General features: G+C 39.6%; 1 protein-coding gene across 1 annotated transcript; it reads right to left on the reverse strand.

Annotated features, from left to right (window-relative positions):
- Positions 1-508: 508 nt before the first annotated feature.
- LOC139390907 (annexin A5-like) lies at positions 509-22,582 on the reverse strand. The gene is made up of 14 exons (XM_071138289.1): positions 22,378-22,582; positions 17,602-17,632; positions 16,068-16,119; positions 12,014-12,101; positions 10,259-10,353; positions 6,923-7,036; positions 4,416-4,506; positions 3,401-3,480; positions 3,031-3,081; positions 2,551-2,644; positions 2,144-2,239; positions 1,849-1,907; positions 1,586-1,708; positions 509-568 (listed from the first exon to the last, which is right to left on the reverse strand). The coding sequence occupies exons 1-14, from the start codon at positions 22,580-22,582 to the stop codon at positions 509-511; spliced, it is 1,239 nt and encodes a 412-aa protein (XP_070994390.1).
- Positions 22,583-25,787: the final 3,205 nt, after the last annotated feature.

The following is a 25,787-nucleotide window of genomic DNA, read 5'->3' on the forward strand; positions in this document are numbered from 1 at the left end:
ATTTAAGTAACAATAAAGAAGAGAACTTCAAAGTTCAAAGTTATAGCAATATTATTCTCATTATTCCCTGAAATTGTTCGACAAAACAAAGCATAGTTTGGTTGACATGACCATTAGGCTGTGTTTACATAGGCATCACAATTCTGATCTTTTGCCCAATTATTCACAAAACATCTGATCTGATTGGATCAAAATACCAATTATTGTAAAAAGATCAGAATTGGGCTGCCTGTGTAAACGCAGCCTTAGTGTCAAAGAATGGGCTGATTATTTGAACAATATAAGAAAAAACAGGGCACACACTGTTGAGTTCAATATGTGTTGAATGTGGGCAATCAAGACACATAGCCGATACAGTGAAGTGGTATCTCAAGCCAATCGTCAAACAGAAGCCAATAAAGTCAAGTGTTAATTCATTGTAATTGGCAGAGAGTATCAAGTGCAGCCCATTGCCGCTCCATAACGCATCATCATAGAGCAACATCGTTGCACATCATCAAAAAGCGCCTCAGTCATTTCCTCCACAAAGGTAGAGCAGGGCCTTTCCGTAGTCCCCAGCGGTGTCGTCCTGTGAATGAGTAAACAAATAAACACAAACTGCCATTTAAGGTGCATTCAGTACTGTCAGACAGACGAGCAGCCTATGGGTTTTACATAGGCCCGAATACTCAGTTAGTGCAACTCGTGTACAACACATTCGACAGACCGCTTTGTCATACAACAGAGAGTTAGTCTGCAAAACCATTGTGCAGCGTCTTCACATCTGTTGTGGAAACAACATCCGTTGGATGTTGCGTCAAATGGGTTGTACCTCAGTTGTGTCAAATGAGGGGACTGTCATTATGCACTTTGTCAACCTGACGCAAGTCAGAGCAAGGAAGGCTGCTCATCATTAACAAGGCAGAGAGCATGTCACGTCGAGTCATGTGTTGAGAATACTGAGTTGACAGTGTCATAAATGGATGATGTAGGCTGTAGATTGCGAGGTTGGAATTAAGGACACATGACAGGAGGTGGCATGTATGTACTGGTCCTATCCGTTTGGAATTACACCAGTCTAGTACGCCCTCTGTGATGCCTGACATCTCCCATGTGAATGGGGCTGAAACCAGATGTGGTATTCTTCCTATCCAGATACGGATGAGCTAAAGACCTAGGAGGATATGCACGAGAGCAACAGTTTGTCACAGTAGCCAACTCGCTACATTATTTTGGGATCCTGTGGCCGGAGCAGATGGAATAACAGGACCTGTTACTCAGGTGACATCACAGTGTAATGGTGTGTGGCAAAAATGTATCTCATGAATCTAGTGGCACTGGAGAGGTGGTAGCTCGGTATAGAGGTAGATTGTTAGGGTTAGTTCCTCTGGGATGAAGGTGAGACTAGTGCATTGTACCTGGTTAGAGGAGAGACTAGTCCACTGTACCGGAATGGTTAGCTCATTGGACCTGAATAGTTATAAGGGAGACTAGCCTTTTGTACCAGAATGGTTAGAGGAGAGAATAGCCCATTGTACCTGAATAAATAAAAGGGAGACTAGCCTTTTGTACCAGAATGGATAGAGGAGAGATTTGCCCCCTGTACCTGAATGGTGTTGTAGAGCGAGGCCCCATACATCTTCTTAAAGCAGGCTCTGATGTCCAGCATGTCTGTCTCACTCCTGGACACCATGATTCTCATCAGAGTCTGGTCATCAGTGCCAGCACGCTAACAATAAACAATAGACATCACAATTACAAATGCCTAAACCTAAACTACTGAATCACTTTTGGAGATATGCGATGGCAATTCAAACCTTCTCGCAAATCGTCCACAGAATGATTGATAACAAACACAAAAGAGCATACCCTCATAGACCCATTGAGAGACTCCGCAAAGTAGGCTGGGACACTCTTAGCACACTTCACTATGGAAAAGGAAGATGGCATTCCCAAATGATTTATTAATGTTTCATTATAATGCATGCATGCAATACGTACGTGACTGTTTTTTTTAGGTTTGATTTATCAAAATGCAATAGAGAAATCCCATTCTTTAAGTGTGTTATATTTCAGTTTTGTATATTTGTCTTCTTCTTTTATTTCTTTTTTTAAATTTTAATTACCTTACTGTGTCTTGCTTATCATCATTGTAAAGTCTTACCAACAGCCAGCATTAAGTTCTCCAGGTTTCCAGTAGTCTCACCCTCAATGCTGTCCTCGATATCACTGCCAGCCAGCTTCTTGTAGGCGTCAAACACTTACAATCAAAAATACAAAAATACAAATGAGAATGTGATGTTATTTGATGTTACAATAAAAGTGCAGAATGCTATTCTGTTTTTATGATTGAACAAAATGGCCGTAATCACTAATTTCCACCGTGGAAATAAAACATCCAGAATCCCAGAGCTGATTAAAGAGCAAGCACTAAAAGTTAAAGCTTGCACTTGGGAGGCATTTTAACACACACACACACACACACACACACACACACACACACACACACACACACACACACACACACACACACACACACACACACACACACACACACACACACACACACACCTAGGCAAAGGTGTTCATGGCTCCTGTTGCCCAGGATGTTGATGAATTTCTCCACGTCTGTGCCAACCTTCCCCTCGCCAGCAGCAAACAGTTCCTGAAACATATACTGGTCACTGGATTTCACTGAATATTATAAAGGCCATGGAGTGGATGACAAAAGGCAAAAAGAACCTTCAGGGGACCTATATTATACATGCATGTGTAATTAGTAAATGTACCTACAAAAACAATAATAGCTTTGAGGACAGAAATGTCCTTTCCAGTTAGCAAATGTCCTAAAAAAATGTTTCACGTCGATCATTTATCAGAGAGCACTGTGATACTGCCTTGAAGCTTGCTTTGTCCTTTAGGCCTATGGTAGTAGTTTGAAGGCATATCCTAAGCATGTTAACATTTGAGCGCTGAAGACAAAATGTCATTATGTCTTGCGCTATAGCATATCACTTAGCGAGCACCCACCCACCCATAGGGTTTCGTTACCTTCGCGTCATTCTCAATCCTGTCTTCATCCACCCCTTCGTCTCTGCTCCCCTACAACAACGGGGAAAAAACAGAGGAGCAAAGGGGAAGAAAGAACAAAGGCAGAAGGTCAGTGCGTCATGGGAGAAGAGCCATGTCTACCCTTTCGTCACCTAATTTCGCTGAGTGTCGCCCAACCTGGCGACCTGATGGGTTAGGTTACCAGACAATGATATACAGAATGCGTCACTCCCTCCTCCTTCCTCACTCTATGCCCACCTCAACTTAACCACTCATGACTTTATAATGGCATCACCAAAGCACTCTCATTATTAGAAGGAAATATCTCTCTCCTCCCTTTGTGTCATCCCTCCTTCCCCACTTCGTTTACCTGCAGAAGGATCACTAGAAGCTTTTGGAAGTGGCCCGAGGTGTCACCAGTGATATCTTTCTCCAGCTTGCCACCGCACTCTGAGATAGATGAGAAGAGAGAGAATGGAAGGGCAGAAGATTGCTTACACTTATCTCTGACAATAGTCGCCAATGGCAGAAATGGACTGGTCCGATTGGTCGTGCTCTGTTTAGCCAAAGGTGTCCGCAAGGGGGATTTGATTAGAAGGGTAACAGATGGATCAGGCTTCTCCAGTGTTCAACTCAGATGGCCAGTGTGGCTCTTTTCCTTGGCCTATTGTGCCAGTAGCTTGGTTCCAGAACAGTTTGTGCTGTGACAATGGTGTGATAATGACCATAGGAGTTGGCAAAAAAATAACATGAACAAAATCACGTGAGGAAAAAGGCAAACCAGCAGTGGGTGCAATGTTGCTGGAAGGAACGTGCCAAAACTTGGAAAAAAGACAGTGAAAGCAAAATGCCAGGGTAACATAACCCAAGACAGGGAAAATTTAAGGAAAGGGGGAGGAGGAATTTTATTGAATTGCAATATCATAAATGTTTTACTGAAAACAATTATTTTCCATCCTTTTACAATTAATTTAAAGAGTTTCATTCCAAAACATTATATATCCATTTTCAGAAATGTTGGTAAATTAGCTAGTACTGTTTAAAACCTCTTCAGGATTGGTGGGTCAGCATTTGAAAGCAGAAACATTACGGTATCAAGGTTATGCAGATGGTTGTAAAATGTGGAATGTGTCACTTTATTTGTTGGACCGTGAAAACATCACGTGGATTGTGTTCGACCCAACTTCTCTCCACTGTTGACTAAACATGGTTACGGATGTTTTTATGGGATGATACCGCGACACTCATAAAGGTGATTTATTGAACGCCTATTTATACCGTCCGCTTAAGTGCTACCTGTTTTCCTTGTGGAGCCTCTCACCTTTCTCTAGCAGATGAAGAATGAAATATGTTATGAATGTGTCATGAGACATTCAACCGCTCACCTTTCTTGTAGACTTTGACGATGTCTTTAATCTGGGCGCAGGTCCTGGACGCTAGGATCTCAATTAGCACGTCGTCATCAGTCCCGGCTCCCTGGGGAAGAGCAGTCAGAGACCGTCAGAAAATGTCACTCAAAACTCAATAACTGGCTGACAATTATGTAACAACCAGCTAGCAAGCGCTTTAATTGAATTCAGTACATGTGGACATGGTTAAAAAAAAAAGTGCACGATTAAAAAATGTTGCACCATCAAGGCATGGAAAGCTCTTAGAGACTAATCCAGACTCAAAAGCTGTAATCGTTGCCAAAGATTCCACTACAAAGTACTGACTCAAGGGTGTGAATACTTATGTAAATGAGATACTTCTGTATTTCATTTTCAATAAATACGTTTGGAGAAAAAAAGAGAGTCTAAAAACATGTTTTCAATGTGTCATCATTGGGTACAATGGGTAGATGGGTGAGGAAAATTCTTTATTTAATCCATTTTGAATTCAGGCTGTAACATAACAAAATGTGGAATAAGTCAAGAGGTATGAATACTTTCTGAAGGCAAAGTATGTACAGTGCATACGTAAATTATTGAGACCCCTTGACTTTTTTCACATTTTGTTACGTTACAGCTTTATTCTAAAATTTATTAAATTGTTTGTTTGTTCCTCATCAATCTACCCCATTATGACAAAGCAAAAGCAGATTTTTTAGAATTTAAAAAGAATTTCTTCAAAAAAACAAACATTCATATCACATGTGAGTAAGTATTCAAACCCTTTACTCAGTACTTTGTTGAAGCACCTTTGGTAGCGATTACAGCCTTGAGTCTTCTTGGGTATGATGCTGCAAGCTTGGTACATCTGTATTTGGGGAGTTTCCTCCATTCCTCTCTGCAGATCCTCTCAATCTCTGTCAGGTTGGATGGGGAGCGTTGCTGCACAGCTACTTTCAGGTCTCTCCAGAGATGTTTGGCTCTGGCTGGGCCGCTCAAGGACATTCAGAGACTTGTCCCGAAGTCACTCCTGCATTATTTGGGCTGTGTGCTTAGGGTCGTTGTCCTGTTGGAAGGTGTACCTTCGCCCCAGTCTGAGGTCCTGAGCACTCCGGGCGGGACATGTTTTCATCAAGGATCTCTCTGTACTTTGCTCCTGACTAGTCTCCCAGTCCCTGCCACTGAAAAACATCCCTGATGGCATCGTGTGGGTGAGCGGTTTGCTGATATTTTTTTCTATGTCAATTTGAATGCACAGAGATACCGTGACGAGATCCTGAGCCCCACTATCGTGCCATTCATCTGCTGCCGTCACCTCATGTTTCAGCATGATAACGCACGGCACCATGTTGCAAGGATCTGTACACAATTCCTGGAAGCTGAAAATGTCCCAGATCTTCCATGGCCTGCATACTCAGATACTCATAGTGTTGGATGCTCTGGGTCGACGTGTACGACAGTGTGTTTCATTTCCCGCCAATATCCAGCAACTTCACACGGCCATTGAAGAGGAGTGGGACAACATTCCCACAGGCCAAAATCAACAGCTTGATCAAATCTATGCGAAGGAGGTGTGTCACAATGCATGAGGCAAATGGCGGTCACATCAGATACTGACTGGTTTTCTGATCCACGTGCCGACCTGTTTTTTAAGCTATCTGTGACCAAAATACTCACATCTTTATTCTCAGTCGTGTGAAATCCATAGATTAGGGCCTAATGAATTCATTTCAACTGACTGATTCCATATACAGTGCCTTGCGAAAGTATTCGGCCCCCTTGAACTTTGCGACCTTTTGCCACATTTCAGGCTTCAAACATAACGATATAAAACTGTATTTTTTTGTGAAGAATCAACAACAAGTGGGACACAATCATGAAGACAGAATGCGTGTCCTTCCTGAGCGGTATGACGGCTGAGTGTTCCCATGGTGTTTATACTTGGGTACTATTGTTTGTACAGATGAACATGGTACCTTCATGTGTTTGGAAATTGAACCAAATTGAACCAGAATGAACCAGACTTGTGGAGGTCTACAATTTTCTTTCTGAGGTCTTGGCTGATTTCTTTTGATTTTCCCATGATGTCAAGCAGAGGCACTGAGTTTGAAGGTAGGCCTTGAAATACAAATTATGTAAATTAGTCTATCAGAAGCTTCTAAAGCCATGACATAATTTTCTGGAATTTTCCAAGCTGTTTAAAGGCACAGTCAACTTTGTGTATGTAAACTTCTGACCCACTGGAATTGTGATACAGTGAATTATAAGTGAAATAATTTGTCTGTAAACAATTGTTGGAAAATTACTTGTGTCATGGACAAAGTAGATGTCCAACCCGACCTGCCAAAACTATAGTTTGTTAACAAGAAATGTATGGAGTAGTTGAAAACGAGTTTTAATGACTCCAACCTAAGTGTATGTAAACTTCCGACTTCACCCGAATATTGCATGTTTGACTGCACAATATATGACTTAATCTTGGATCCATAACCAAACATAGACTATACGTTGCTATACTTTACCTTGAGTGCTTTGTGGAGTTGAGAGGCGTCATAGGAAATGGGAGGCGTCATCAACGCCACAACGAGCGTCTCGAACAAGCCGCCGAGCTCCGACTTTAAAGCACTCACAAGGTCCTGTAGAAAAATAAAGACAATATTAAGATAACTTAGACAACAGAAGGGTTTTCCGTTAGACTTCTCTTTTTATTAAGAAATATCTGAACAAATGGAGCCACAATTGCTTACTCAATCGATACATTTGAATTATTCACAAGATCCTGAGGAAAAAAATGCACTTTGAACAATGGAGAAAAAAAAATCATTATCTCGATCAATACATTTAAATAATTAACTATTTTGACGATTCATATTCTGATAACTTTGACAATGAAGGAAGCGTTTGCTTTGGATTTTCTTTAAGTAATAGGAAAATATTTGAATAAAAGAGCAGAAGTCCTTAAGTCAATCAATACATTTGAATGATTAACGGACGTTTTGAGAACTCGTGCCCACAGAATTGTAAGCTAACGTGTGGCTTATGAGAGAGAGCTCAAGTTATTAGTGTTGACTCTAATATACATCAGTTGAGTCAACCCTAAGAGAGAGAGAGTTATCAGGGACCCTGTTAACTAAATATATTATTGGCTTTCCCTTATGATAAGGCATCGGCCACTTCAACACATTACTCACAGAAGTGTATGTCGGGAATTAATTTTTATTAGCTGTTTATCATAGATTTTGGCATATTTTCTTTTTGTAATGATCTGAACAGGCAGGAGGGAGGGAGGGGGGGAGGGAGGGAGGGAGGGAGAGAAGGATAGAGGGAGAGAGAGAGAGAGAGAGAGAGAGAGGGAGAGAGAGAGAGAGAGAGAGAGAGAGATGAAATGAATGAAGAACAACATGAAAGGGAGATTGGAAAGGAAAAAGAAGAGGGCGAGGATGGAGGTGTGGGGAGAGAGAGATTGTGAGTGGTGGGTGGGTAGGTGGGTGGGGGGCAGGTAGAGAAACTTATGGCATGCGTGGGTGTAAAATACTTCAGAACCCTCATGAGGGCCAACTGTATATTGTAGGCATTGGACAGATGCTATTCGTCACAGATAAGTCAAAAACCTCTTGGAGCCCCTGGGCTGCTAGCTGCCAGGGGTTGCTAGCTGCAATTGCTATACAGTCATGCCAACCTGCCTATACAAATAAACCCCAAATCTGACAGTAACAGTAAAGAATTTTGGCAGTGTGTGGATGGAATACTCTACTCCTTTTTAGTAACATTAGAACATATACTGTAACTGTCCTTACAAAAAAAACATGCAAAAAATCATGTGAAAAAAAAAACACTTTTAAATGTGGTTTTCAGACACGTGTCAACACAAAACATGTGAAAAATGTCACGTACAATTAAAAAAAACAAATGATGCAAAGCTGGTTGAGAGAATGCCAAGAGTGCGCAAAGCTGTCATCAAGGCAACGGGTAGCTACTTTGAAGAATCTCAAATATTAAAGTATATTATGATTTGTTTAACACCTTTTTGGTTACTACATGAGTCCATGTGTATTATTTGATATATTTGATTTCTTCACTATTATTCTACAATGTAGAAAATAGTCAAAATAAAGAAAACTGTCCAAACTTTTGTGTCTAAACTTTTGACTGGTATGTAAATGTGATAATTTCGTTTTTTTTGATTGATACATTCACCAAACCAATTTTTGCTTTGTCATTATGGGGTATTGTGTGTAGATTGATGAGGGAAAAACATTTTTTAAATCAATTTTAGAATAAGGCTGTAATCTAGTCAAATGTGGACAAAGTCAAGGGGTCTGAATACTTTTCCGAAGGCACTGGGTGTGGTTCTCAGGACACGTTTGAAGTTTCACATGTGTGTTTTTTCACGTTTATGTCTCACCATTTCCAGCTACATCTGGTCTTCCGTTCAGTGACCGACCAGGACCAGCCCTGCTAAGCTTCAGAGGCAAACCAGCAGTGGGATACAGGGTGCTATGTTGCTGGAAAAACTTGTGCCAAAACTTGCAACAGGCAGCGAAAGCAAAGGCCATGGTAACCAAAGATAGAGAAAATTGCAGGAAAGAGGGAGGTGTTTTATTTAATCACGTTATCATGTATATTTTTTACTTTCAACATTTTTTTTTTGCGTCCATTTTACAATTCATTTTCTCCTTGCATTTCAAAATGATTTCCTTGCAATATTTTGTTTTGCTATCAATATTTGTGGGTTCATGTTTTGCTATCAATATTTGTGGGTTCATGTTTTGCTTTCGATACCGTTATTTTTGTTTAAAATACAACGACAATGATATTAATGGCAAAAAATAACACACTCACTAGAGGATTGGACCATATAATAAAACTATTACTATATTACACTATTAATCACCACCACAGTTTCAGTAAAAAAGTTGAGGGATGGGGCTGGAGAAATGCAATTACTCTCAAATCCATAGACCACGCTATGTGTGTAAGGACTGGCCATCCATGACATCAAAATGATAGTTTTAGCCATGTTTTTAGGCTTTGTTTACAAACATTGGAGCAAAACAAGCTTATATTTTGGGTTCTGAGGCGGTACGACAGTTGAACTAAGCTTATGAGGCATTTATACGTCATATTCTTCAAGAATCAATGGGTTCAAATAATTCATTTAGAAGTCCAAAAATGGATGGAGCAACTAAGGACTTCCCCTTTAATCAGACAGTGACCTTCAGACAGCAGAACTGTGTCGCCATTTGAACGTGATCCATTAACCCCCCCCCAATTTTTTTTTTCTCCTGTCCACTGTTCCATTAATGTCCTGCAAAATCATTTCCTTGTCCCTCATTGGGCTTTTTAGATGTGGTTTCCCTAATTCCACCGGTGGAAACATTGCTTCTGCAACATGCTAAAACCATCTTCACGTGTGAGGAAAATAACGTTATTTCAACCCCACATGTGTTTGTTATTTTTTTTTTATTTATGTTTTTTTTTACATGTGAAACAGCAAATGTGTTTTCACATGTGAACGTTTTAAACATGCGCAACTGCAAATTTGACAGTGGTGTTAACATGTTAACTGTAAATGTAATACATGTGAAAATATTTAAGCTCCACATGTGAAAACAACTATTTCACATGTGGAAATGTGATTTCATATGTGAAAATGCAAATTTGACATGTGTTTTTTGTTGTAAGGGTGTAATACGAGCACATCTAATTGTTTTCCCATTAGGTAACCCCCGAGTAGACCAGCTCGTCTTGGCTGATTAATGGTGAGGTTGGTGACAACGTCACAACAGTGTTGGTGACATGATCTGTAGGCATCAATCAGACGATACGTGTCGCTTGTCATCGGCTTCCTGTCTCACCTTTCCGTGGGCCTTCTTGTACGCCGCCTTGATTTCCTGCCGTTGATTGTTGCTGCGCGATGTCAGGAGCATGAGAATGGTGCCCTCATCAGTGCCTGTCAAACATGATGGCAAACATACATTAATTGATCTTAAATCAGTGACATGAGAACGTGTCTTGATAATTAATTGCAGAACTCATTAAAACAAGGACACCCTTAACAGTATGGAATAACTCTTGTAAGTTACCACATTGTCCATTACATTGGTGTAGCGCACCAAGTAAGGAAATTAAGTCTGTGTTTTCAACGATAAAGGGATGATTCACCCAAAAATGTACGTTTGTCAGATATTTCCATGCTCCAAAAGTGGTCTAATGTCGAGCTGAGTCCGTATTCTATGAATAGAGTGTGGTTTAAATGGCAGGAACATGGTGTTCTGTGTCAAACTTTGTCAAACTCAATGTGGCTCGGACCACGCTAAAGGAATTCAAGAAAATCTACAGATCTCAATTAGATTGGCACCGTGTAATCGCATCTAGAGGATGAACTCCCCTTTAATAAGCAGTAGATCAACATATACACCTATTCTCACCAGGGAAATAACGAGTTAAATGGACTAATGCACAAACAATCAATACCAATACCTTTAAAAGGCATCAATACCTCTGCGGTAAAACATTGAAGTACAGAAAAACAGTTAATGCCAGGGCTGAGACAAAGCCACAGCATTTCTTGGGCAACGTTGAAATAGATTCGTTATCTGTACTTAACTATGCCATAAAGCAGGTCCCAGTTTATAATGTGATCTGGTTCAAAGCACAGAGTTCAGATTGATTATTAGATTCAATGATAAATCAACCTATAATTCAACGACATATGTCTCCATTTTACGATCGTCTTCCCCTTTACTTCCTCTGTAGAACTATGTCTTTAGGGCTTAAGGCCATCAAATGCACCACAACACTGGAACAATTGGTTTATGTGATGAATTCCAGGTTATTACAGAGGGAAACGAAGTTCAAAGGTCAAATAGGCAAAACGAATCTGAAATAGATTATTTATTTTTCTCTCCCGTATCATGTTGGAGCTGAACACAGCCTTTGTGTAACCTTTATTTAACTAGGCAAGTCAGTTAAGAACAAATTCTTATTTACAATGACAGCCTAGGAACAGTGGGTTAACTGCCTGTTCAGGGGCAGAACTACAGATTTGTACCTTGTCAGCTCGGGGATTTGAACTTGCAACCTTTCGGCTGCTAGTCCAACGCTTTAACCACTAGGCGACTCTGCCGCCTTTTTGAAGCTCGAGAATATAGATTAGCAACCCTCGCTTAAGATTAATAGAGGAAAAAGTTCCATAAAAACATGCCATTACAGTGGCATTATCCCGGAGAATTGCAGGGGAATAAAGTCTTGCATGAGATATTTAAGTACAGGTAGATATAGTACTTGCCTGCACACCAAGCTAATGCAGTTTTTCTAAGCAAAAAAAAAAACGTAATTAAGAAGTAAAAACTCTGTAAATTCTGCTTGTTACTAGTTCATTACAGTGTAATTACATATTTTGCAGTTTCTCTGGTAGAGTTTACATCTGGTCATATGTGGCTCAGTTGGTAAGAGTGTGGCGCTAGAAACGGCAGGTTCATGAGTTTAATTGCCACTGAGGCCACATACTAAAATGTATGCCCTCACTATACTGTAAAATCACTTTCAAAAAGTGTCTGCTAAATTGCACGTATTGTTATATTTATAAACATTAAGTGCATCGAACTCACCTATGCCTTTCATGGCCTTGTGCAGGAGCTCAGCATCCTGCTTGGCATTGAAGTTGACAAAGTCTTTCACACTGCCTCTATGGGAATCCTGTGGGGAAAGAAATAACAACGGATGAACACTGGGAACCGAATACAGAGGACGTTGCCTGCATTTCCTTAATATGTGTTGTTGTGGGACAGACATGGGAGAAAATGTTTTGCACAATCAAACTATAATCTAGCTAGCACGTTTGGTTGCAGAAGCAAACGCTTAACATCAGAAGGGGGATACTCGTGGAATGTTGTGCAGCTGTGTGTCTCCATGCTATCCCCCTGAACTGAAACTTGTTCACAAGGTTGTTCTCAATAGACACTTTGCAATACTTTATTTTGTCCCTTCCAGATGGTTAGGCTACTGTAATGTAGTCTGTGTTAATCTACATATATGTTAACCATCATTGCTAATTCAGAAGTAAACACATACTGTTCAAGCTCACGTTGATAGGCCCATGTCATGTAGAGTCATAAATCTTTCAATTGTACTTGGTTTCGATCTCTGAGGAAAATAGCATTTGAGGAGAAAAGCAATATAACATCTCTTTCAGCCTCAGCCTCAGTCGGATGCCAGCGAAGGTTTAGATTTGAGAAAATTAGCTTCCCCTCCAGTCAGCAAAACTCCCTTCCCACAATTTGCTTTGTTGTGCATCTTTGTCTACTTAACAAGATCATACTGGTATGTGCTGATAAAAAAAATAAAAAAATGAATCGACTGAATATCCGATTCTGCTACATATTGAGATTGCTGCTGGTTGGCTATGTTTAGCTAATGGTTGACATGTTAGCCATTAACCATTGGGTCAAATAAAAGGCTATCAGCACAAGGTATTCAATTATTTAATCATTAAAGATATTGATATTAGAGAGCAACTGGATTTACAAGACCAGGGGTGAATAGATATAGTGGGCGAGGGGTGAAGACTCCATCAGTGGCGGCTGGTGACGTAATATTTGAGGAGAATGATGGATTCATATTATTTTGAAGGACAAAAACAAAGAAACGGAATGAAGATCTCGATCTGATCATGACCTGAGCCACTCGCATTTACATTCAAGTTCACATGGTTCATAATAACCAGAAAAGGGTTTGAGAAATCATTAATTTAATTAAACGAGTAAAGTTACCAGGAGGCAGCAACTGAATACCACACCTAAGTTAAAAAAAAAAACTCTAATATTGAATGGACATTAAAGGTTAGTGTCTTAGGTTTTTCATTAACAATTAAAGATGTCTTCTCTTTCCCTGCGGGCATTGAAGTAATAACGCAAAGACAGACAGGCAAACTGCAGAAACAGTAATCAACCAATGCAAATAGGTCTACGGGACAATCCACTGTTAGATTGATGGCATTTGGCTGTATTTACTCAATGGTTGAAACCCCTCTTTTGGAGTCACACCTACCAAAAGATACCCTCCCTCCCTCCCACCCTCCCTCCCTCCCACCCACCCACCCTCCCTGTCTGTCTGTCTGTCTGTCTGTCTGTCTGTCTGTCTGTCTGTCTATCTGTCTGTCTGTTTCCAACGCAGAGTGATTAGAGTCTTCTTAGATGTATGTGTAGGGATTGCGAGTGCAGACTGAGCAAGGACATTGCTACGCCGAGCTAGAGACCCATCAGTGAAGATTGCCTAACCTGACTACCTCAAGGGATATTCAAGTCAGGTCTCCCCCAATGAAACCCTATTCTAGGTGGGTGGGCTTAGACCCACGCTATCCCTGTTACCGTCCTTACGGTAATACAACACTATGCAAATGAACCACCATTATGAGGAAGTGGTGCATGGAAGTCAACATCTGACTGTCTTTTTAATCATCGAATCAACTTGTTAGAAATATTCATAACGAGCTGAAGAAGCGACTGGAATTGCAAATAAATAAAGAACTGAACCGGATTAAATTTGTTTCAAGAAATTAGAGCTTGATGTCACAGCAGGGGAGCTGTTTGCTGTCATATTGCACTTTTAATGAGTACATCTCCATAGTGAGTGAATAACTTGAAGTTTCAAATGAATACGTGGAAATGAGATGCTCTTAATTGGTAATAATACACTTGTTATGTTATTAGCATATTCTCCAGTTCACTGTGTAGTTTGGATAATGATCCCATGTCAACCAGAACTGGTGCGGTCCATTTCACTGCTGTATTTGCAATGTTTTGAACTAACACCGCGGTAAACAAACAAAAAACACTTACCATGAGATGTAACTTGTTGATGAGACAACGTAGAATTGATCAAATCTGAAAAAGCAATTTTGCAAGCATCACAGAAGTTCACATGTCATCATTTACAATGGCACTGAGAGTCACGCTTCTAAGAGCATCAATTTAACAACGGCAAATGGTCTTTCGGATTTTGTAGGAAAACATGGAAATTCACAAGTCGAATTAATTAAGTGTAGGATATCAAATGCACAAATATGTTTGTCTATATTAAATGCACTAATGATTTTCTGAAAAGTCAAAAACAAAAAAACACTGCAGTATAAACCATGTGAATAATAACAAGAACTAAAAGGTATCTTACCAAAGGTGTCTTGTTCTTTACCTCTGAGAATGGAAAGTGCAGTAAAGATACAGCAGGCTGTGAAAATGTAATGGGTATTGACACTCTTCTATTCCATGCTTCTTAATGCTCCCTAATCGCTCGACAACAACAGTGTGGGGAAGACCTAACTGAACTACTCCACTGTCCAAACAAAGTATCCTATTTCAGCAGCTGTCAATCAAACTGGGGATTATGACCTAATGCATTCTGACGTTTTCACAGTGTAGTATCTGGATGATACATTTGCCACACTAACACATGAACACGAGAGACTGTTGTAACAATGGACAGGGATCCAATGGAGAAATATGACATTTCAGCTTATAATTGACCTAAAATAGCGTTATAATCGGGGATTTCAGACATCAGACACTTTGTTTCACCCACATCCCAACTATCCCATTCCAGCCTTATGTTTCATTTACTGGAATCACATATCAGGTGGATTGAGGCTCTGTACTCCAGCATTTTGGATTTGAGATCAAATGCTTTATGTGACGACAGCACAGAATGTCACTTTTTATTTTAGAGTATTTTCATACATATCTGTTTTACTGTTTAGAAATGAAAGCACTTTATGTATATAGTCCCCCCGTTTGACAGTCTCATAAGTATTTGGACAAATTCACTTAAATTGCATTCAATTTAGTCAAAGGTTTAGTATTTAGTCCCATATTCCTAGCACGAAATGGCTACATCAACACTTGTTGGATGCATTTGCAGGTTGTTTTGGTTGTGTTTCGGATTATGTAGTTCCAATTAGTAATGGATGGTAAATAATGTATTTTGTCATTTTGGAATCACTTTAATTTGAAATAAGAATAGAATGTGTTTCTAAACACTTGTACATTAATATGCATGCTACCATGGTTACGGAAAATCATGAATGAATTGTGAATAATCATTAGGCGAGAAAGTTACAGAGTCATAAACATCATACACCCCCCCCTAAAAATGCTAACCTCCCCTGTTATTTGTGTAGGCGAGAGGTTAATATGTTTTGGGGGCATGATCTTTGTGCATCTGTAACTTTCTCAATCATCATTATTCACAATTCATTCACGATTATACGTAATCATGGTAGCATCCACATGAATGTAGAAATGTTCAGAAACATATTCTTACCCGTTGCCCGGGTTAGGGTTTGGCCGGGGTAGGCCGTCATTGTAAATAAGAATTTGTTCTTAACTGACTTGCCTAGTTAATAAAGTTTCAAAATACTTTTTTTAATTAGGTAGCTTCCCAATAGTTTCACTCGGCAACTTCATTCACACTACAAAGTGTGGAATCAATGCAACCTACCCAGAGCAAATGTGCAGATCTTAGTTTTTTTTAATCTTCGCTCCTGTCACATTGTATTTGGAAAGACAGAGCAAGTCGAGGTTACAATAGATCTCACTAATCTTCATACTGAGTCTGACTTTCATGTTCTGTGATAAAAAAAAATGTTTTAAAATGTTTTAAAGCACTTACAAACACAAACAGTTGCCTCCTCTTCACCAGCTTCCCTTGTCTACACTCTACTCTGAAAGTAGCACGTTGAGATGTGGGAGAGGCTGAGTGAGTCGTCTGTGATAGACGGAATGAGATCGTTGATAGGAGTGAGATCAGCAGATCACAAGAACAAGGTGTTTGTATCCTATCTCTCCCATATGCCCATTCCTGTCCTGCACACAGCAACCCTGAATTAAAATGAGCACTTGCGAGGAGACAGGAGCCCGGGTAAGCGCACAGGTCTCGGTTTCATCTTAGGGGTTTTGGAGTTGAGTCATGGCTAAACAAGCAAAGATACCAACACATACCAACAACAACATACAGGGAGAATCTTACCCCACCAAAGACTTCACTCCATCTTCAACCGCGAGTCTGACTGTATGATAAAAAACTGTGGTCAGACTTTATAATAACTTGAATGACTTAAACTTGAATAATTGTATAATATAAGCAGAAATAAAGTATTTACAGATAGTGTATGCTACATACTATTATCATATATTGAATTACTTCTAAAGTATTCCTAAGCATTTTATAAGTGGTACATTGCATAGGCATTTATTACATTGCTTTCAATTTATGATGCATTCATAATTGCTTATTTGTTTAAGTTATTAGGTATGAAGTGTAACCTAGTTCCTCCTGTGATGGTTCGCCTGTTTCAAGTGGAAACATTTTAGACTTGTCTCCCTAGGGTGCCACATTTAGGCCTAAGAGTGCAGTGCTATGTTTCCTCCTTCCTCTCGAGAATACCGCCTCCAGTTGTTGGAGTTTGAAGTTTGCCCCGAGTTCGGACAGAGTTCACCCCTCTGCAAGCAGCAGCTTTTCTTCCTCACCCTCGGTTTCAACAGCAAGTCGATATGGAGGGATTATTATTTACAATCTCCACCTCAGTTAGGACAGAATGATATACATCCCACAGGACAGCTCACTCTCCAAGTGCTGATAGATGGACAATAAATTCAATTCATAAATCGAGGCGTCTGTTTCGGGTTCCACCCGCTGCTTATTTGGTCCCATACTCTGAGGAGGTCCTATACTCTGAGGAGGTGGCTGATAAAATGGAGAGGGATTACATTTCCACAGATATTGTGAGGACTGTCTGGGAGCGCTTCTCAAATCAGATCATGAGATTTGGTTGGGTTGAAGTGACTTCCTTAAATACTTTTTGTCACATTGGGATGAATTTTAGTGTGAGGTTCTAGACGTGGATGCTAAAAGAAATATGCCTGTTTCTCAGGTTCTGAACTCACAGTGGGAAAAAAAATGTTTATTATTAAGCTACTATAACCTCAGACTATGCAGGCCTGAGAGTCAATTAAAAAATGTAAAGGGGCTAACATGTTTGCTATTAATAAATATTAAATAATTTGTATTATTTTAAATGTCCAGTCATCACATTACGGATGGTATAAAGCTTATAGAAAGAAGTGGTAAGTAACCATAATTAATTCATTTCATTCATCAATCCATCCATCCATTCACTTCAATTGACAGGGGCAGAATCCGTTACGATAACGAAGGCCCCGGGGCCATGGTGATCACTAGGGGGAGACAAGATAGGAGATGTAGACTTACTAAAGGTCATACGTTGGTTTATTGAGCCCTGCAGATGACCAAGTGGTGACAGACGATATTAGTCAACCACTGAATGCCTCCGCCCACCAAAATAAAGAAGAGAAAGAGAGAAATATGCTGCATGTCGCCTCCACGGTGGCTCACACACCATCAGCCGGTGACATTGATGAATTATGATTCTACAGAACAGGTCACATAATGAATTCTCATCATAGCCACGTGTCCCAGTTTGAGTTCTTATCTCCAATTTTGTGTGGCTTGTCAGTGAAGTGGATGGACCCACTGTAACCAAGGAATTTGAACTGTTCAAATTCCTTGACTGTTACAATGTTTGACGTCAAAAGGTTTGGGCATCTCTGGTTAGTTTAGGCCCATCATAGTTAAAGTAAACCCACTTGGGTTGTGTATGTGATGGGCAAGGTAGTATATGACACTCAAGGTTGTAGCTAAGATTAGCCGTTCAGCACATAGTAGCACATCCTTGACCTTACTAAACAAAGCTTTGTCGGTGAAAACGTGACACTTTTGTCTTGTTGATTAGAAGAAAAAAAATAGGACAAAAAAAATAGCGCCATAATAGTTGGTAATTCAGAGGATAATGTTCTGTCTGTCAACGCCACATGTGAGTTTATTTTTGCTGAGGTAAACTGAAGACAAAATCTGAATCCAAATCGAATCTGAATCTAAATGTACAATGTCACAAATGAGGCTATAGTGCCTTGAAAAGGTTTTCTCCCCTTTCTGATTATCTTATTTTTGCTTTTTTTTAATCTTCAACCAAAATCTAATATTAGATAAAGGGAACCAGAGTGTACAAATACAAAATGGGATACTTATTTCATTCATTTAATAAACAAGAGATATACAACACTCATTGCCCCAACACTCATTGAAAAAGTAATAGCCCCCTTACACTCAATGACTGGTTGTGCCACCTTTAGCTGCAATACCTGCAACTAAGGCATAAGCGACATAAGCTTTTATTTCAAAAATGTAGGAACTCGGTATCTTAACTTACTGTTGAGCGTTAGAATAGTAGAATGCACAAGGTGGAAGTTTGAAATGTGGTTGTGCATCAGCAGTTTCTCTCTTGTTTTGTCAGTCGCTGACAGTCCCTCAATTAGCCATGTCAGCTAACAATTTTTAGATTGGTAAATTACTCTAGCCAGTTATCTGAAGACTTGAAGTTATCATGGCGAAATACTGACCTGGCATGCAGGGCACTTGCCCAGGGCCCTGACACTCATTGACCCACGTCATCCAAAAAGTAGACTCAAGTTTGCCAAAAAGCACCTGGATGATCTTCAAGACTCCTGAAAGAATGTTCTATGGACAGATTAGTTAAAAGTAGACCGAAAACCTAACACTGCATTCCACAGTAAGAACCTCATACCAACAGTCAAGCATGGTGGTGGTAGTGTGATGGTTTGGGGATGCTTTGCTGCCTCAGGACCAGGGTGACTTGCCATCATTGAAGGAACCATTAATTCTGCTCTGTATCATACAATTCCACAGGAGAATGTCAGGCCATCCATTCGTGAGTTTAAGCTGAAGCACAGCTGTGTCATGCAACAAGACAACGATCCAAAACACACAATCAAGTCTACACCAGAATGGCTGAAAAGCAACTCATTTAGGAAGCTGTGTGTATGTTTGTGTACGTGTATGACACATTTTCTGTGTCATACACGATAACCAGCCAATATGGCTGAGTTAAAGCAGTTCTGCATGGAAGAGTGGGAGAAACTTCCTCCACGGCGATGTGAGACTGATCAACCACCACAGGAAGCGTTTGGTTGCAGGTATTGCAGGTAGAAGGTGGCACAACCAGTTATTGAGTGTAAGGGGGCAATTACTTTTTCACACAGGGGCATTGGGTATTGCATAACTTCATTTAGTAGTTTCCTGCAGTCAGACCAAATCACCCTCTAGTGGCCTCATGGGTGGAACGTTATTCATATTTTTCATAATTAATCAACATCATAAAACACACGGAGAATCTGGTGTTTCCATGTCAAATGGTTTTGTTATATTTCAGTGTTGTGTTATGTATATAATGTGTAATATTGGAATGCAAAGTCGAAATTGAATACATTTCAACTCTATATCTGACACGGTGTCTTCTTTTTGTTAAGCCCATAACCATGTGTGTGAGGTGTATACTTTTAAGACTACCAGGAAACACTCCGTGTGACCCTGATTTAGCCCACTGCAGTCAAAGTTTAAACAAATGAAATAAGTATAACATGTTGGTGTTATTTTTTTCACTCAGGTTCCCTTCCCATCTAATATTAGGTTTTGGTTGAAGATCTGATAACATCCGTGTGGAAAATAGGCAAAAATAGAGAAAATCAGAAAAGGGGCAAATACTTTTTCACGCCACTGCATAACGGAGCCGAGTGAAGGACGCATTTTGTTGATGTTGTGAGCTACTTGAACGGTGGAATCCGCTATTGAAGGTTAATTAACTTTCAAGGTGAGGATATCATTGATTAGCTCTAAGCTCTAGAAAAGCAACAGATCTTCCCATTCATCACAATGCAGTGAACACACACACACACCTACCCTGGCACCCACGCCCCTATGGACCGTTTCCTTATGATGCAAAACACAAGTCCTCTGAACAAGATGGGATGGGTTGGAAAATTACATATATATATATATATATATATATATATATATATATATATATACACGCCCATGGCAGTAATACATTAAAGATATGACCCTTTTCCCAGAGGGACTCAATCAGAAATTGGTTTGACCTGGATGTGGGGTAGATGTATTAACTAAATAAATGGCCAAGCTCCCTTCGAATTTTTTATTGGAGACATTTCCTCAATACTAGCCAAACAAATCACCACTGAGATGAGAGGAGCGCAAATTGCCATCCTGAAAGCATCACTTTAATCAGCATATTAAAATGCAGATTGGATCTTGCATGTGTTTTTCTCTTGGAAAGGCAGATTTTTTTTTAAAGTGACTGTGGAAATGCATTCGAAAGATTAATAGAAGTAGGTTAATATGGGTTGTGTGTTTAGGTGCGGTACAAATTGCATTAAAATATCATCAATATTTAATGCGGAGAGACTCCTGCTCTGTTTTGTGGCCAATCAATACTATAATGAGTTACACTGTATACTGGCATAGATTGATTTGATACCACTTCGACATGCCTTGAAAAGAGAAAATAAACTTAAAGGTCTAGTTCACCCAAATCATATCATTTGTTCCCTTACTCTGTAAGCAGGTTTGATAACAAACCATGCTTTGGTTTAGTTTCCTAGGCACTGTTTCCATATTTGTGGCACAAATCCCATCCTAGTCCTGGTACCGATATTATAATTAAAATGTCCAAATTATCCAAAGGTACTGAATCGCGACAGTCACTTATAGATGAATTATTTTGTTGTTGCTAATATCGGTTCTATGACTTGAATGGGATTTGTGCTAAAACTTTAGCATTTGTAAACAGTGCCAAGGAAATAAAACCAAGCCGTGGATTGCTGTCATACCTTGTCCAAAGACTGGTTTCCTTACTCTGTAATCAATGTGTCATTTTGTAATTTGGGTGATATCTTAATACTATCAGAGTATATTCTCAGCAAATGTTACATTGTATGCACTCCTCAGAAAATATCTACTGATGCAATGGTGAAAACATTGTTATGTACAAATTTAGGCACAGTACATACATGGAAATAAGATGCAATACATGATTAAAACAAGGATTGCCTAGTCACTGTCTCTGTCAATCACAACTAAGCAGTCCAAAGCACTGATGTGCTCTCTATGATCCATTATTCAGTTGAGAGGAGAATAAGCAAGTTCATAGCAGGTTATAGGCATGTTAAGCTCCATAGCGTATAGCTCCGGTGAGTCGACAAGCCGTGAGGCACAGTCCAAGAAACTTCTGAAGAAGGCTTTATGGTAAGTGTTCTGCAAACCATGAGGTACATTACATTCAAACAGGTTCATAGAGAAAACAGTCTTTCCTTTCCACAAGCTGTGAGGGATAGTCCAACACGCTTTCTTTATGACAAAGGTCTACAGCAGGGTTCCCCAATAGGCGGGCCACGGGCCAAATTCGTCCTGCCAGTGATTTTATTTGGCCCAAGTTTTCTGAGCAAAGAATAAACACATATTTTACTATTATTAATAATTTTCATTCTTTGACATAAGACAGTAAAATCCCCAGGAAATGTCAGTGATTTTAATTTAGGAAATCTGTTCCCAAATATTACCACGCATAAATAGACAACGTGTGATTGTATCCAAGTTTGAAATGATTCTGATTGGAATTCTTGAATTCAATTTACAGTGTACAAATGATTTATAACTATGTTCCAGCCCCCTCGACCATCCGCTCAAGGATAAATCGGTCCTTACAGCATAGTCTGACACCTCTTGAAAAGAAAGGTATTTCACCCTATCAGAAAAGAGAGTATTTCCTTCTAACAGTGTCTTTGGCACAGTCCAATAGAATTCTTGATCTTCAAAATACTGTCTTTCCATTGAACAAGCTGCGAGGCAAAGCCCAACATCCTTTAAAAAAACAACAACATAATTTCCTTATAACAAAGGTATTTTTAGGCACAGTCTAATACAAGTCTGGAGAAGACTGTCTTTCCATCCAACAAGATGGAGACACAGTCCAACAAAGTCAGCACACTCTTATTCTTCCTTTACAGGACATAGTTTCCTCTCTGACCATGGCGAGGGTCTCTCAGAGAGCGCCCGGGCTGCAGACTAGATCCCACAGAGTTCCTCAGCTGCTTGAGGAGCATCCAGAGCAGGAGCCCCATGAGCAGGAGCAGTAGCAGCAACAGCCCCAGGTACACGCTCAGGTTCCAGCCCCAGCCCAAGGCTACGGGCAGCGAGGTGGATGCCACCAAGAACCTCCTCGGCGAAGGCATGGGTCAGCTCTGGAGTCCCCCCTGGTGCGTTCTTGGTCCTTTAACGTTTGGACCGGTGCTGAGGTGTGGTCATGGTTGTCATTTTAGAATGTTAGATCCTTAGGGCTGGTTGGTCTGGGAAATTTCTTTCCCTACATGGTTTTGTTTTTCCTCAGATATTCCATGTGTCCTCCTTTTGAGTTGTGTCGTCATCGTTATCTAGAGAAGAAGCAAGGGAGAGGCGGTCCATGGTGTAGACTTGTGCTCTCGTCAAGACAGACTGGGGAAATGTGTGGTAAGCTTTCTGTTGCTGGGCTCCGTACTCTCTTCTGCTGTCAGCCCTCAACACACACCAAGAGAGCAAGAAACCCCTCTCACTGCCATTGGCTACCTCCGTCCACAATCACAGGCAGAGAATCAAATCATAGGCGAGCTGGGAACAGAAAACATCAATATGTTGTTTAAATCGGTATTATGTCTTTGGAGTGAGAGTTTGATTAAATGACTCATACACAATGACGCATACACATTGCTGGAGAAAATATACAGACACGTGTTTACATTGTTGAACTAAATTGTGATGATATTTTTTTTTTTACATAAATCAGTCTGCTTCTTTTATCTCATGAAACAATATATTATGTAGCCGAGCTGTATGTGATGGTATATACGTTCTCATGTTGAGGATAAGAGGAAACATTATTGTTGCACAAAGGTCCTTGAAATAATTAGAATAGCATTTTCTGAAGTGTCAATCATATCATCTATTTGTAAGCAGCTTTCATCCATTTCAGATGGGAGCCTCAGCTTTGAATCGTGGCTTTCAAATACAAAGAGCCAGATGCCAACCATAATAAACCATAATAGTACATTGATGAGAAAAGATGCATTTATGTCACAGATGCCTAGATCTGTTACGTTTTGTCAAACTTGGGGATGTGATTTGAATGCAAGCATGTACATAAAGGGGGAATTCGGGAATAAGTGGGACACTTTCGACATCTATCCAACATATCAGCCCAACACATGATACATTTCTGAAATCCTCATGTTTCCCAGTCACGCAAAAATGACAAATGTTGATATCCTATTCACAGGAGGCATGACACGCGCATTTGTGTAGACTGAACCAAAATCCTATTTTCAGTTTGCGTTTGGTGAACTGGGACAGCAGGTTCAGATCAACTGGGACTGTCCTAAGTGTCACCCCAATGACAAGTCAACTCAATGTGGTGTGATTTCGGAAACATCTTGAGGAATTCAGAAATGTATCATGTGTTGGGATAATACTTTGGATAGATGTTGAAAGAGATTACAGAAGCCGGAAATGCAAAGTGTCCCCCTTTTTCCAAATTCACCTGGGTGGGACATCACGACTGATAAGCAACGCACAAGTTTTACTCACTTTTACAGTCATCTTTTTCATCTATTAAAAACCATGAGATGCAAATTTAAACAATTAGAATGACAAAGGCAGATTGTGGATGCCATTTTAAATTAAATGGGTAAGAAAAATAAAACGTAACATTTATGTTTAAATTATTTGTTCATTTTTTTGGCACCAATAGCATGAAGCAGAACTATAGTAGGCTTCAGTTTACATTGCATGTTTTAAACAATTTAAACATAAATATAACATTTTATTTTTCTTACCAATTTAATTTAAAATGGCATCAACAATCTGCCTTTGTCATTCTAATTGTTTCAATTTGCATTAATCTGTAGCTCATGGTTTTCAATAGATGAAAAAGATGACTGTAAAAGTGAGTAAAACTTGTGCGTTGTTTATCAGTTGAGATTCGAGAAGTTACATTATTTTAGTCTATTCTTTTAATTGTGGAATGATTACAATCAACAGTCTCATAGCAGAAAAATATGACATGCATAATTGTTTACTTTGAAGTTGAAAAACTAATTCAAATCAAACTTGAATCTACTGCAGGATGTCCTCAAACTATCTGACTGATCAAACAAACCTCTCTCGCAAACAATATATTGTAGTAAAAACGATTTGGACTTCAGGCTTAAACAGTGGTGGTGAGGAAAGAATGTTATTTTTTTATATATTTTTAAAAATGTTTTTAAGTACATTTAAAAAGTATGTGGTTACTAAAGAAACCAGGAGTTACACCTCTGCTCTAAGGCAGGGATGGGCAACTCCAGTCCTTGGGGGCCTGATTGGTCTCACATTGTTGACCCAGCTCACACACCTGACTCCAATAATCAATTAATTATGGTCTTTACTTTAGAACGCAATTAATTGTTTGCTAGGGATGGGGAAAAAGTGTAACACCACTCCGGCGATCGAGGATGAGTTGCCCGTCATTTCAACCCTGGTGCAATAGTCTCAAACTATTGAACTATGCTAAATAACTTCTATTCTGTCACCATGACATCTACAAAAGCATTCCTCTCCAAGTTTAGGGAATCCATGTGGCAAAACAAACAAAAATGGGTTTACAAAAAACAAAAAAGCTTGGTGATGAAAAAATTCCATTGGATTGCAGTCATTAAAACCTCTTCAGGATTGGTGGGTCCCCTGCGGGACGGTTGAGCTAACGTAGGCTAATGTGATTAGCATGAGGTTGTAAGTAACAAGAAAATGTCCAGGACATAGACATATCTGACATTGGCAGAAAGATTAAAGACTTGTTAATCTAACTGCACTGACCAATTTACAGTAGCTATTACTGTGAAAGAATACCATGCTATTGTTTGAGGAGAGTGCACAGTTTTGAACATGAAAAACAAATTAGCCACATTTGGGAAGTCTTGATACAAAACTTTGAACAGCAATGTAATGGTTAATTGGATCAGTCTGAAACTTTGCACATACACTGCTGCCATCTAGTGGCCAGAAATGTAATTGCACCTGGGCTGGAATAATACAGTTTGGCCTTTCTCTTGCATTTCAAAGATGGTACAAAACAGTATTTTTTTTTTCTTTGTATTATCTTTTACCAGATCTAATGTGTTATATTCTCCTACATTCCTTTCACAATTCCACAAACTTCAAAGTGTTTCCTTTCAAATGATACCAAGAATATACATATCCTTGCTTCACGGCCTGAGCTACAGGCAGTTAGATTTGGGCGTCATTTTAGGTGAAAATTGAAAAACAGGGCCGATACTTAACAATCACCCAATACATAAGTGCCATCATTAAGAATAGTCTACATCCAGTATTTCCTTTCAGAAGATAAATTATAACTTTTGTGAAATTGCT

The sequence above is a fragment of the Oncorhynchus clarkii genome, chromosome 31 (genome assembly GCF_045791955.1).
Source record: "Oncorhynchus clarkii lewisi isolate Uvic-CL-2024 chromosome 31, UVic_Ocla_1.0, whole genome shotgun sequence".
In the NCBI taxonomy this organism is placed as follows: domain Eukaryota; kingdom Metazoa; phylum Chordata; class Actinopteri; order Salmoniformes; family Salmonidae; genus Oncorhynchus; species Oncorhynchus clarkii.

Coding starts and splice junctions, on each gene's coding strand:
- LOC139390907 (XM_071138289.1), bottom strand. CDS start 22,582: ATGCCTTCGCCGAGGAGGTTCTTGGTGGCATCCACCTCGCTGCCCGTA. Junction 7,037..10,258: donor ACAAGAAGGCCCACGGAAAG/GTGAGACAGGAA, acceptor ATTTTTCTACAG/GACCTTGTGAGTGCTTTAAA. Junction 2,645..3,030: donor GGATTGAGAATGACGCGAAG/GTAACGAAACCC, acceptor TATATGTTTCAG/GAACTGTTTGCTGCTGGCGA.